At 34.6% G+C, this 12,348-nt stretch overlaps 1 protein-coding gene across 2 annotated transcripts in view; it reads right to left on the reverse strand.

Moving 5' to 3' along the window:
• The window catches only part of fam184aa (family with sequence similarity 184 member Aa), a 29,860-nt gene that overhangs the window by 8,776 nt on the left and 8,736 nt on the right, over positions 1-12,348 (reverse strand). For both annotated transcript variants that reach the window (XM_016476833.1, XM_016476834.1), the window contains exons 7-12: positions 11,757-11,918; positions 11,213-11,334; positions 10,618-10,768; positions 7,365-7,577; positions 2,869-3,022; positions 2,356-2,483 (exon numbers count right to left, since the gene is read on the reverse strand). In XM_016476833.1, coding sequence (XP_016332319.1) covers positions 2,356-2,483; positions 2,869-3,022; positions 7,365-7,577; positions 10,618-10,768; positions 11,213-11,334; positions 11,757-11,918 — 930 coding nt within the window. The remainder of the gene's footprint in view (positions 1-2,355; positions 2,484-2,868; positions 3,023-7,364; positions 7,578-10,617; positions 10,769-11,212; positions 11,335-11,756; positions 11,919-12,348) is intronic.

Below are 12,348 nucleotides of genomic sequence, written 5' to 3' on the forward strand. Positions count from 1 at the left end.
TTAAAAAATATATATATATATATATATATATATATATATAAACTTTAACAGATGCATGACTGTGTCTCTAAATGAGGTGGCAAATGCAGTTTATATAATTTCATTGCATTGGAATGATTCGCTTAAAAAAGCATTAGAAGAATTTGTGCCAGACCCAGGAGCTTTCAAAACATGTATATAGGTCACATTAAAAGAGATTCAATTGTGCTGAAGTATTAACTGAAGTGAAACGAACATGAGAGAGTGAGACTATGAGTGTGTATTAGAGAGACAGACAGAGAGGGGGATTATAAATCAAATATGAAAATGGGAAAGCGGTGTAAGTCACGGTGAGAGCTCTCCCATAATTCAGAATTCAGTACCTCATTTTTTATTCATCGTGGTTATTCTTCAAATTTCTGTAAAGTGCAGCTTAGCTTAGAGACCTTTTAGAATAGCCTGGCACTAGGGGTGTGCGATATTGACAAAAAATAATATCTCAATATTTTCTGGGATTTTAGTGATGACGATAATTAGACGATATTTTACTGAGTGTGTTATTGTGCTGGTACCTTAAGGACTGCCGAAGACAGCTGACTCATAATGTTTTTAATATTCTTCATATTCTGTGTGGTGGTCAGTTCATACTGATAGAAATTAATCTTTTCCAACAAGTTTAAACTGATTTTTACATTTTATGGGCATTTTTACCTTTATAAAGCCATTTTTTCTAGAAGTGTCCATTATCTTTTGAGTCAAATTCTGTATGCGTGCGCTCTGTAGGGATGTTTTGAATGTTTTTTGCAAGATACTCGATAATGTCAAATCGCACATCGTTAAAACAACAATTACGATATTATCGCAGACGATATATATTGCACACTCCTACCTGGCACTTGTTTCACCTCTCAGTCAGATTCAAGCCTTTCTATTGGGAGAAACCACAACCCTGTTTTGAAACCAAGGGCATCCGTGTGGCATCTGGATTTATCCAAACTCTTGGCCTTCACACTGAATCTCCCATTCAAATGTGGGATTTCGGTATTCTGTTTGTTTTCATTAGTGGTCACTATTAGTTTTGATCATACTTAATAGTTCATCCAAAAATGAAAAGTCTCATCATTTATTCACCCTCATACATGGTTCCAAACCTGTATGACTTCCCTTCATCATGAAAAATGTCGAAATCCAAAAACACCAGTCCCCAGTGACTTTCATTATATAGACAAAACAGCACTGATACATTTTTTTTCAAACTATATTACAAAGTCATAACAAATGATGACAGAGATCTTAACAAACCACTAGCTCTGAACAGTTTTTTTAGTATTATTTAAATACTATTATAGTATTTATTAACATTCTAAATTTGCTTTTATATTTATTGTTTTTAAAAATATTTATTAGCTACAATTAATTTTTTATTTCAGTGTTAGTTTTTTAGCAATATTAGTATTTCAACTTAAACTTATTTGATTTGAGTTGCCAAAAGCAGCATTTCTAATAGTTGTATTTCATTTTATTTCAGGTAATAAAAAACACTATCAAACTACAGCATGTCCTGAACTGTTTATACTGCAGACATAAATGATGTCTGTGGGCAAAAAAATCATAGACATGCACAATATGTGCATTTGTATGAAAACATACAATGTTTTAATTGTTCAACTGGAAAAAATAAAAATGTTCAGAGGCTGAAAATTGAAGATGATGAAGCATATCAGGTGTGACTGTCTGTTTCTCAAAGGCTCAAATGTTCTGCAAGGCATGAGACATCAGATTCCCATGAGAGAAAATGCTTCTTACTAAATGCAAATATAGAGAAAATACGGGGTATTACCAGTAACCAGATGCAAGTGTAAGTCTGAACACAAATATAAATCAAAATACCTTTCTCTTTTGGAATTAATCAAGAGTCTGCATCCAACATCAACCCAAAATGGCAAGTCTGCCGATAACTGCCATTTCTTGGGGAAGTCGTGGCCTAATGGTTAGAGAGTCGGACTCATAACCCAAAGGTTACGGGTTCAAGTCTCGTACTGGCAGGGATTGTAGGTGGGGGGAGTGAATGTACAGCGCTCTCTCCCACCTTCAATACCACGACTGAGGTGCCCTTGAGCAAGGCACCGAACCCCCAACTGCTCCCCGGGCGCCGCAGCAAAAAAAAATGTCTGCCCACTGCTCCGGGTGTGTGTTCACGGTGTGTGTGTGTTCACTGCTGTGTGTGTGCACTTTGGATGGGATAAATGCAGAGCACTAATTCCGAGTATGGGTCACTATACTTGGCCACATGTCACGTCACTCACTCACTTTCTGTTGGGTTTAGCATTGAGGTACAGAGTGGTATCAAGCTTTATAACTTTCAAAAATGCTCACATGTTCTTTGCAGCGGTCAATAGTGTCATCCAGCTCTCGTTTGGCCGCATTGTTCTCCTTGAAATGGACTTGTCGCAGGTGTTCGATGGCAGTAGCGTGGAGATGATTGAGCTCAGACCGCAGGGAAGCTACACAACATAAAAGAAACCCAGTACAAACCAAAATCAACTTATTTCAACTTCAACATATTTTCTTGTATTATGAGCTTACTAAGAGCCTAATTGTGGTATAATCGCTCTAGGGTGGTGACCAGAAGGTTGTAGGTTCAAACCCCTGCAGTGAGTGATCCATGAGCTATTATCATTGTACCCTTGAGTGAAAAGATTTGTTCTGTAATAAGTGCACTGTAAGTCGCTTTAGGATAAAATCAGCTGTGAAAATGACTATTTACTTTCATGATAACAGTGTATTGTAGTGAAAACACTACAAGACTTTAATGATCCAATAAAAGGCTCTAATCTTGTAGGCTGGAGTGTGGTGCTGTAGTTAATGTGAGCTTATGACTCGTCTCACCCAGCATTGCTTTGCCCTCATCCTCCAGCTCAAAGCGCAGCGTCTGCAGCTCCTGGTCCGACTGCTGCTGAAGGATTTCCAGGGTCTGTCTGTGGGCTTCACTCAAAGCGTGTAACTCCTCTCTCTGTTCCTGTTTTAGACGCTCCTCAAGCTCCTACACAAATGCACAAGTACAGACGCAGAGGAATATAAAGGCATTAAAATACAGAAGCACACATCTAATGCATAAAACTAAAGAACACACTTGCATTTGAATGCAACATGATGCGATGGGAACAAAAGGTGTCAATGAGAAAACTAGATTTGTATTTAATGAAGAAAAAAAAAACAATGTTAAAATTTTAGGTAAGCTTAGGTTTTTGATATAAATGATGCACTGCTTTGTCACTGTTATTATTATTATTATTACAATTCAAAATAGCTGTTTTCAATTTTAATATATTGTAAAATGTAATTTATTCCTGTGATGCAACGCTGAATTTTCAGCATCATTACTCTAGTCTTCAGTGTCACATGATCCTTCAGAAATCATTCTAATATGCTGATTAGGTGGTCAAGAAACATTTCTAATTAATAACAGTTGAAAACGTTTGTGCTGCTAAACATTTTTGTGGAAACTGCGATACATTTGTTTTCAGGATTTTGTGATGAATAGAAAGTTAAACAGCATTTATTTGAAACAGAAATCTTTTGTAACATTATAAATGTGAAAAACTGATCAATTTAATGCATTCTTGCTGAATAATAAACGTATTAATTTCTTTAAAAATCTTATAACCCCAAACTTTTGCACTGTAGTGTAAATATATTAAATATATGTAACAAAGAAAAGTCCAATCACAGTTCAGTATGCAAATGAAAGTTAAAATAAAACCCAATCACAATTTAGAATGTTACAATGACATCATCACTGCTGTTACATTAATGCAAGGCTGAACAGTAATGCAAGGCAAATAGAATTTTCTTTTACATTTTCAAAAAGTATTAAGACCAAGATACAAAAACAAAGTGTGGATCATAATTTGGAAATTCTGAGATTAATCATGCTTGTTTTATACTTTTTAGAGCCATAGCTTTAACTGTAAAATATAAAAACAAATGACAACATGAATGCCAATTATTTAATATTTAAACATGTTCTCCTTAAATAGCATACTTACAATTTTTTTCCACACAGCATAAATAGGCCTTTAAATATAATAGTCTATACAGTAAAGCTGACATGGTATTTTAGGAAGGAGATCATCATATTAGTATATTAAAAAGTCTGAAAACCTCTGCGATTTGGACTGAATAATTTAGAAATTTGGGAAGAAGAAGAAGAACTAAGAGGATTTTCAATACAGTGGTTTAGTTACCATCTATTATCATCTAATTAGAGAATCATCCAGTTTTGCTGTTGACACTTCGCCATTTTGTGGATAGTTTCGCTTTATCCTGCTGCTTCCATGTTTGGGAGGAACGAGAGCACATTTAAACAGTCCACCCACAGAGCCACTCTAACATGCAGCGCCAACAACCGCATTCAAGGGTTGACATAAAAGAATGGAGATGAAAGCAACTATTAATGTTATTTTTTCATTACTTAGTAATCTGAAATGTGGCCAAATCAGCTTAAAGAAGCTTCTTTCTTGGCCGCAGCTCAAGGCTGAGCGAGATGGAGAAAAGCCTGTTAGACTCTGCATCATGTGTCTGCTTCAAATGTCTGGGCTTGCTATCTTAAAATATTCTGTGTAATGCACAATTTCGAAATGAAACAACAGCTGCGCTTTCCTGGATGAGAAACGTTTTCATATGCATAAAGTGTTTTAGGAGTAGACTGTAGACAAGGAAGGTCACATGATCCTTCAGAAATCATTCTAATATGCTGATTAGGTGGTCAAGAAACATTTCTAATTAATAACAGTTGAAAACGTTTGTGCTGCTAAACATTTTTGTGGAAACTGCGATACATTTGTTTTCAGGATTTTGTGATGAATAGAAAGTTAAACAGCATTTATTTGAAACAGAAATCTTTTGTAACATTATAAATGTGAAAAACTGATCAATTTAATGCATTCTTGCTGAATAATAAACGTATTAATTTCTTTAAAAATCTTATAACCCCAAACTTTTGCACTGTAGTGTAAATATATTAAATATATGTAACAAAGAAAAGTCCAATCACAGTTCAGTATGCAAATGAAAGTTAAAATAAAACCCAATCACAATTTAGAATGTTACAATGACATCATCACTGCTGTTACATTAATGCAAGGCTGAACAGTAATGCAAGGCAAATAGAATTTTCTTTTACATTTTCAAAAAGTATTAAGACCAAGATACAAAAACAAAGTGTGGATCATAATTTGGAAATTCTGAGATTAATCATGCTTGTTTTATACTTTTTAGAGCCATAGCTTTAACTGTAAAATATAAAAACAAATGACAACATGAATGCCAATTATTTAATATTTAAACATGTTCTCCTTAAATAGCATACTTACAATTTTTTTCCACACAGCATAAATAGGCCTTTAAATATAATAGTCTATACAGTAAAGCTGACATGGTATTTTAGGAAGGAGATCATCATATTAGTATATTAAAAAGTCTGAAAACCTCTGCGATTTGGACTGAATAATTTAGAAATTTGGGAAGAAGAAGAAGAACTAAGAGGATTTTCAATACAGTGGTTTAGTTACCATCTATTATCATCTAATTAGAGAATCATCCAGTTTTGCTGTTGACACTTCGCCATTTTGTGGATAGTTTCGCTTTATCCTGCTGCTTCCATGTTTGGGAGGAACGAGAGCACATTTAAACAGTCCACCCACAGAGCCACTCTAACATGCAGCGCCAACAACCGCATTCAAGGGTTGACATAAAAGAATCGAGATGAAAGCAACTATTAATGTTTTTTTCATTACTTGGTAATCCGAAATGTGGCCAAATCAGCTTAAAGAAGCTTCTTTCTTGGCCGCAGCTCAAGGCTGAGCGAGATGGAGAAAAGCCTGTTAGACTCTGCATCATGTGTCTGCTTCAAATGTCTGGGCTTGCTATCTTAAAATATTCTGTGTAATGCACAATTTCGAAATGAAACAACAGCTGCGCTTTCCTGGATGAGAAACGTTTTCATATGCATAAAGTGTTTTAGGAGTAGACTGTAGACAAGGAAGGACAAAAAGAAGGGTAATTTACCATATGGAAGTCATGCACAGTGGAGATTCTCAGTGTGGGGTGATAATGCAGGGGTGACAAATCCAGACAGTAAAGGAAACAGACATGTACAGTACTATGAAGGGGAAAAGGAGACAGTGAAGGTGATAATCATTACAGGATGACAGGCAGGAGGCATCACGAATAGATGAAAAACAGGTAGCATATACACTACCATTCAAATGTCTGGGGCCAGTTAGATTTTTTTAAAGAAATAAACACTTTTATTCTGCAAGGATGCATTTAATTGATCAAAAGTGACAGTAAAGACATTTATAATGTTACTAAAGATTGATATATTTTAAATAAATTCTGTTCTTTTGAACCTAATATTCAAAAAAGAATCTTGAAAAAAACATGGTTTCCATTTAAAAAATCAGCACAACTGTTTTGAACTTTGATAATAATAAGAAATAATTTTTTTAGCATCAGATCAGCATATTAGTATGATTTCTGAAGGAAATGAAACATTAATGTGACACTGAAGACTGGAGTAATGGCTGCTGAAAATTCAGCTTTGCCATCACAGGAATAAATAACATTTGAAAATATATTAAAATAGAAAATAGTTATTTTAAATTATAATAATATTTCACAATATTACTGTTTTTATATTTTTAATCAAATAAATGCAGCATTTCGTAAAACATTAAAAACATGCATGTTTTTAAATAAATATTTAAATTAAAACAATAAAAATCCTCCATAAAAATATGAATCTAAAATTATAAAAAAAATCAAAACAAAAAATATTAAATATTAAACTATAGTAATAATGATCAAACCATAATAATATTTACTGTGAGATGTGATGTGTGAAGAAAACTATCTTGTGATAAATATCACAAACATTTCCAATCACATCGAATTTTGTTAAATTATGCAAAGTGTGAACAATATTATTTAAGCATGTAGAACGCATACAATACTAGCTGAAATTAGCCTTAACAAATGAATACAAAATAATTTAGCCATTTTATTCCAAAAATGTTCAAAGATATTTATGAAAACATTTCAGTTATGTGTGGAAAATACTGGAAATACTTTCAGAAAACAACATAATTCTCCTGTGACGCATGTATATTCATTGTTGGGCATACATAAATACTTAAATACTATTGAAAACAATTTGAAAAGTATTTTCAAAAAGTCCACAGGGCCAAAAGTGTCCATTATTGATGAAACACACATCTGCATCAGAGGCACTAGGGAGACAGAAGCACATCTCCTCATGCTCATGCCATTGTGTGTGAGTTTGCATTTGTGCATGTCTGTGTTTGTATGTAAGGTGCAGGTACCCCAAGCTCGATTTGCTGTGCTTCCTCCATGTCCTGCATGGCGCAGCAGTGGGCTTCCTGCAGGTGGCACTCTCTGTGCTGATGCTCCAGCACCAGCTCCTGCAACTGCTGCGCCAGGTGCTCGCGCTCTTGGCTGAACTGAGCCTGCAATTGCTGTAGCGCGCTTTTCGACTGAGACATCTGTAGCTCCAGGCTCTGCTTCAGCAGAGAGATCTGACACAACAGAAACACAGAAAACAAGTTCATAAGACTCCTACAGAATACCGAGCCCTCAGAGAGATGGACATTGTGAACTGTGGATGACTTAGATTTGGGTGAAGGTAAAGCAGACAACAGTCGGGAAGAAAGTAGCGGATATTTTGAAGCCAAAAGAGAAAATTGGAGCATTGGGAATTGGATTTAAAGTCACTGCAACAACAAGAACAAGACTGACTTAACTGACTGAAATAATTTATTATTGCATCAATAACCATGGGACATGTGTCATTATGCTGAGAATGAAAAAATGACAATGCCTCAAGCAATCTGAAATGTAATCCTTTCAGAAATAGCTCAGTATTACAGATGAAATATGACATCAACTGCATGCAACATGCTATTACAGTAATTTCGACTGCTGTCTTTCCGTTCAGCTTTATCATCAGTTTTATGCAAGTAAAATACATTCATTCAGATCCGCTCAGCAGTATTTCCTGAACTACCCCAGGATACCCTAAATGAGAAAAGTAATATAATCTAAACTGCTAATCTACCAAAAGAATAATGATCTTAATCTTTATATGTTTCAAAACATAAAAATGAGATGAGGCCTTGATAAAGAAATAATAAAGAAAGCAACTAAACAGGAGATGGCGAGCAAATCTCTGCATGCAGCAAATGGAGGGCCGAAAATAGATACTGAGGCAATAAAATGAGGACAAAACAAGAGGAGAGTGCTTCATGCAGACTTCAGTGCCTGGATTACACTGCATTTGAATTCACACACAGATTTGTCTCAACAAACTGTTGAGGAACTTAAAATACAGCACTATTTGAGGTTGAGGGTCCACACTGGAGTTGATTTTAAAACCAATCTGCAACTTACAGACCAAAGTGAATCCGAGCCTCACAGAGCCTTCTTTGCTTTAGGATGTACCTACATGGAAAATGTGGCTGATAATTATTGTTTTTTATAATTATATAAATATAGAATTTATATAATTATTGTTTTCAAAATTACTGATATAACGGTCTATATTATAAATCTTTACTGTTTTTTTATATATAAAACATCAAAACATCTGCCAATTAATTAAAAATGTAATTTAATAAATCAATTAATCAGATGAATCATAGTTAAATCACATAGTAAAATTTTGAGAAAATGCCCCAAATAAGTATAAGACATAATTATAAGACAATAATTTATTATGGCAGACAAAAGCATCAAATATATATTACAAATAGTTGCTTTCGCCATCAAGTCAACATATTATTTATTTTATTTCATATTATTGAACATAAGCCTATCACTGGCATATAGTCCACAGCAATCCATTTTGCATCGATTTGTCAATCTGTCTGAATTAGACGTAGGGGCATTCACAAATGATTAAATTGTGTTATTTTTGTATATAATTATTTGTGTTTTTTTAAATATAATTAATCTCACTAAAAGAAGGTGTTAATTTGACGGTGTTAATTTGAATGTGTATTACAAAACTGAATGTGTATTTGAACTGAAAAAAGCCATTATACTAACATAGTCTGCTTCTAATGTCAGCCTGATGCCAGCAACAAAATGCAAATATTGGCCAATATTGATATACAGTCATTGATATACAGTATAGATAGATTTACATGAGATCAGGGGCACTGACACAAGGAAGCACTGAAGATAGACAACGAACATCAAGAGATGCTGACAGATGTCTGACACAGCAACTTTTAGAGGCTCATGACATAAGTGACAGTGATGTGACTCTAGAGAGACAGACTACAGGAGGCAGGTTGTCACATTACAGAAAGTGCCAAACATGCAGAGCATCATGGTAAATGAGGACGCACACACTAGAGACTGTGTGTATTCTGCTTAAATATCTTGACTAATTATCTAGAATTTTTAGTCACACCAAGTTTTCCTGATATTGCACAAGACCAAAAAAGACTAGACAGCATCTGAATTTCAAATAGAACATCATGTCAATCTAATCTAATTGGCGGATGAAAGACGTTGACAGATACTCGGCTGACAGTTACTCAAATAAGAATCACAGCTATGGGACTTACTATGGTCTCAGAAGTCATACTATTTCAAATTAATAAATTCAAGGAGACATTTGATGGAAAACCAACAATTTTACAAAATTTTACAAACTACATTGTTTTTACAGATGTTTGTTTTGTATGGTTACATTTTTGTTTGTTCATACAAATGTTTGTTTTGTAACGGCTTTGTTTGTTTTTAGAAAAACCAATAAAAAAAACAAGTGTACTTGGAAATTTTTTTACAATATTGTAGAATACAAGACATTTTTGGTTTTACAAACATTTGCTTGATTTGCTAAATTTTTGTTTGATTTTTACTAACATTTGCTACTTCTTTAACAGATGTTTGTTTCTTTTGATTGGTTACATGTTTTGTTTGTTCTTACAAATATTTAATTGTTACACTCCTGTTTGTTTTTCAAACAACTGTTTGATTGTTTATGCTACAAGAAACAAGAGTACTTCTGGGAAAAAAAAATTTTTTGTCAATCAATTTTTGTTTTTACATTTCTGTTTTTACAAACATTTGTTTGATGTTCTACATTTTTTATTTTTTCAAACATTTGCTATCTTTTATAGATGTTTGTTTGGTTTGGTTACATCTGTTTTTTATTTGTTCTTACAAATGTTTGTTTTATACACTTTTGTTTGTTTCTAGAACACAATTGTTTATATGACTGCTACAAGAACCCTGAAAACAAGAGTACTTCTGGGGAAAATAATGTTAACAAGTGTAAAATAAAGCCATTTTTGTTTTTAAAAACATTTGTTTTGTTTTATTACATTTTTGTTTGATATTTACAAAGGTTTGCTATTTTTTAATGTTTTTGTTTGGTTGCATTTTTTGTTTGTTCTTACAAATGTTTGTTTTGTTACAGTTTTGCTACAAAAACCCTGAAAACTTCTGGCAATTTTGTTTTACAAAAGTGTGGAATACACCTCTAAAATGTTAAATGTGGACAACAGGTATAAACGATAAAATGTCACCTCTGTGACCTTCCGTTACCTGTTGCAGGAGGTCCTCAACTTTCCTCTGCCAGCTCTCCCTGGCTGCCATCATCTCCAGGTCTCTCTGCTGGGAAAGTTGTGTCAGGGCCACCTGTTTCTCCGCCTGATGTTCAGCTGTGAGTTCTTCCCGAAGACCCTTCAGCTCAGCCCTGAGAGGAAACAAAGAAACAGAGGGTGAAACTGACAGGATGAAACAGATACAAGGACACATTACTTAAACAGCGTGGAAGTGACTCTGAAAGTGAGATATTAAAATGTTAATAAGAACCACACAGATGTCTTTGTAACCTTCAGCTCACTGTATACTGTTTGCTGCTGTACCATTGTGCAGATTAGATGTTAACCTCTTACTCTTGTAATTAGCATATTTTAATCCAAATGCATGCCTGTGTAAGAGGATTTGTCACAGGCTTTGATGCAGGACAGACTGCTCCTATTTTAGATGTGATTTTCCATGTGCACTCTCTAAAAACCAAACACTGTGTACAGTCACAGTTTATACAATTTAATGCACTGTGCACCGACAAATCTCGCTCTGTTTTTAGCCTTGTCTTCTCTACAGTAATGCATGACTCATAAGTTTCGTGCAGCACCTCAGAGCATCGGTCCACTTGAGATCCAGCTCCTTTGTGATTTTGTCCATTTTCTGTTTCTCCTCTGTTTTGATAGCGATGACCTTGGCTTCATGTTGCTGTTTCTGGGTCTCTATCTCCTCCTGTGAGCAGATAATGATTCATCATGGGAAAAGCAAGGAGAGAGCAATTTCCAGTAGAGCTGATTACACAAATGTCGTCTTTAGACATGCAACCTCTTCCTGCACTTCGCAGGCTTTAGCACAGAAAAAAAGCGGCTGTTTTCGGGTGTCTTAAAAATTGAATGAGGCTTAATTTTTCTTTTAACATCTCTGCCACACTCCATTATCCGTCTCCTATTGCAGTGATTGCCACGCTGAATTCCTGCTTCTCCCCCTAAACGATGAGATGCGTCAGTGGTTTTCACTCTTCTAAAAGTGTGAAAGAACTTGAACATTTTATATCAACATCTCTTAATGCTCCTTCTATTTTTATCAGAATGAGAGACTGACTCAAAATGCACGTAATTTATAATAAATGGAGTAAAAACAGTTGAGCACTTCACTTGTATATCCGTGAGCAGGTTGCTCGTCTCTCTCACTCTCGCCCTGGTGGCGTCCAGCTCGATGAGAAGCTTTTCTTGGCTGTCTTTAAGACAGGAGATGTGGTTCTCAGCAGTATCGAGATTTTTTTCACTCTCCTTCACAAGATCCTTCAAATGAGACACCTGAGCAAAGCCACAAAGACGCATGTATAAAATTACCAAATGGAGGTCATTCTTGCTATGCAGTAGATTCCCTTACATTATATGTCTTGATAAAATGAATAAAATAATAAATTCATTTTTAAAGATGGAAATTACATTAGTTCACAATACTACAATTATGTTACATGGGGTAAAAATAGCAAAACTTTGTTTCTTCATAATGTCCATACATTTAAATATTTCAAAATTACAGTATTCTTCAGGACGTGACATCATTTTTAGTGTAAAAATGAGCATTAATTAATTTTTGTGTTTTGGCTTTTTTCACTCCAGCATTCCATCATGTCTGCTTAAATGAAAAAAATCTATATAATATACAATATAATATATGACCCTGGACCACAAAACCAGTCTTAAGTCGCTTGGGTATATTTTTAGCAATAGGCAATAG

The sequence above is a fragment of the Sinocyclocheilus anshuiensis genome, unplaced genomic scaffold (genome assembly GCF_001515605.1).
Source record: "Sinocyclocheilus anshuiensis isolate Anshui unplaced genomic scaffold, SAMN03320099.WGS_v1.1 scaffold869, whole genome shotgun sequence".
NCBI classification, from domain to species: Eukaryota; Metazoa; Chordata; class Actinopteri; order Cypriniformes; family Cyprinidae; genus Sinocyclocheilus; species Sinocyclocheilus anshuiensis.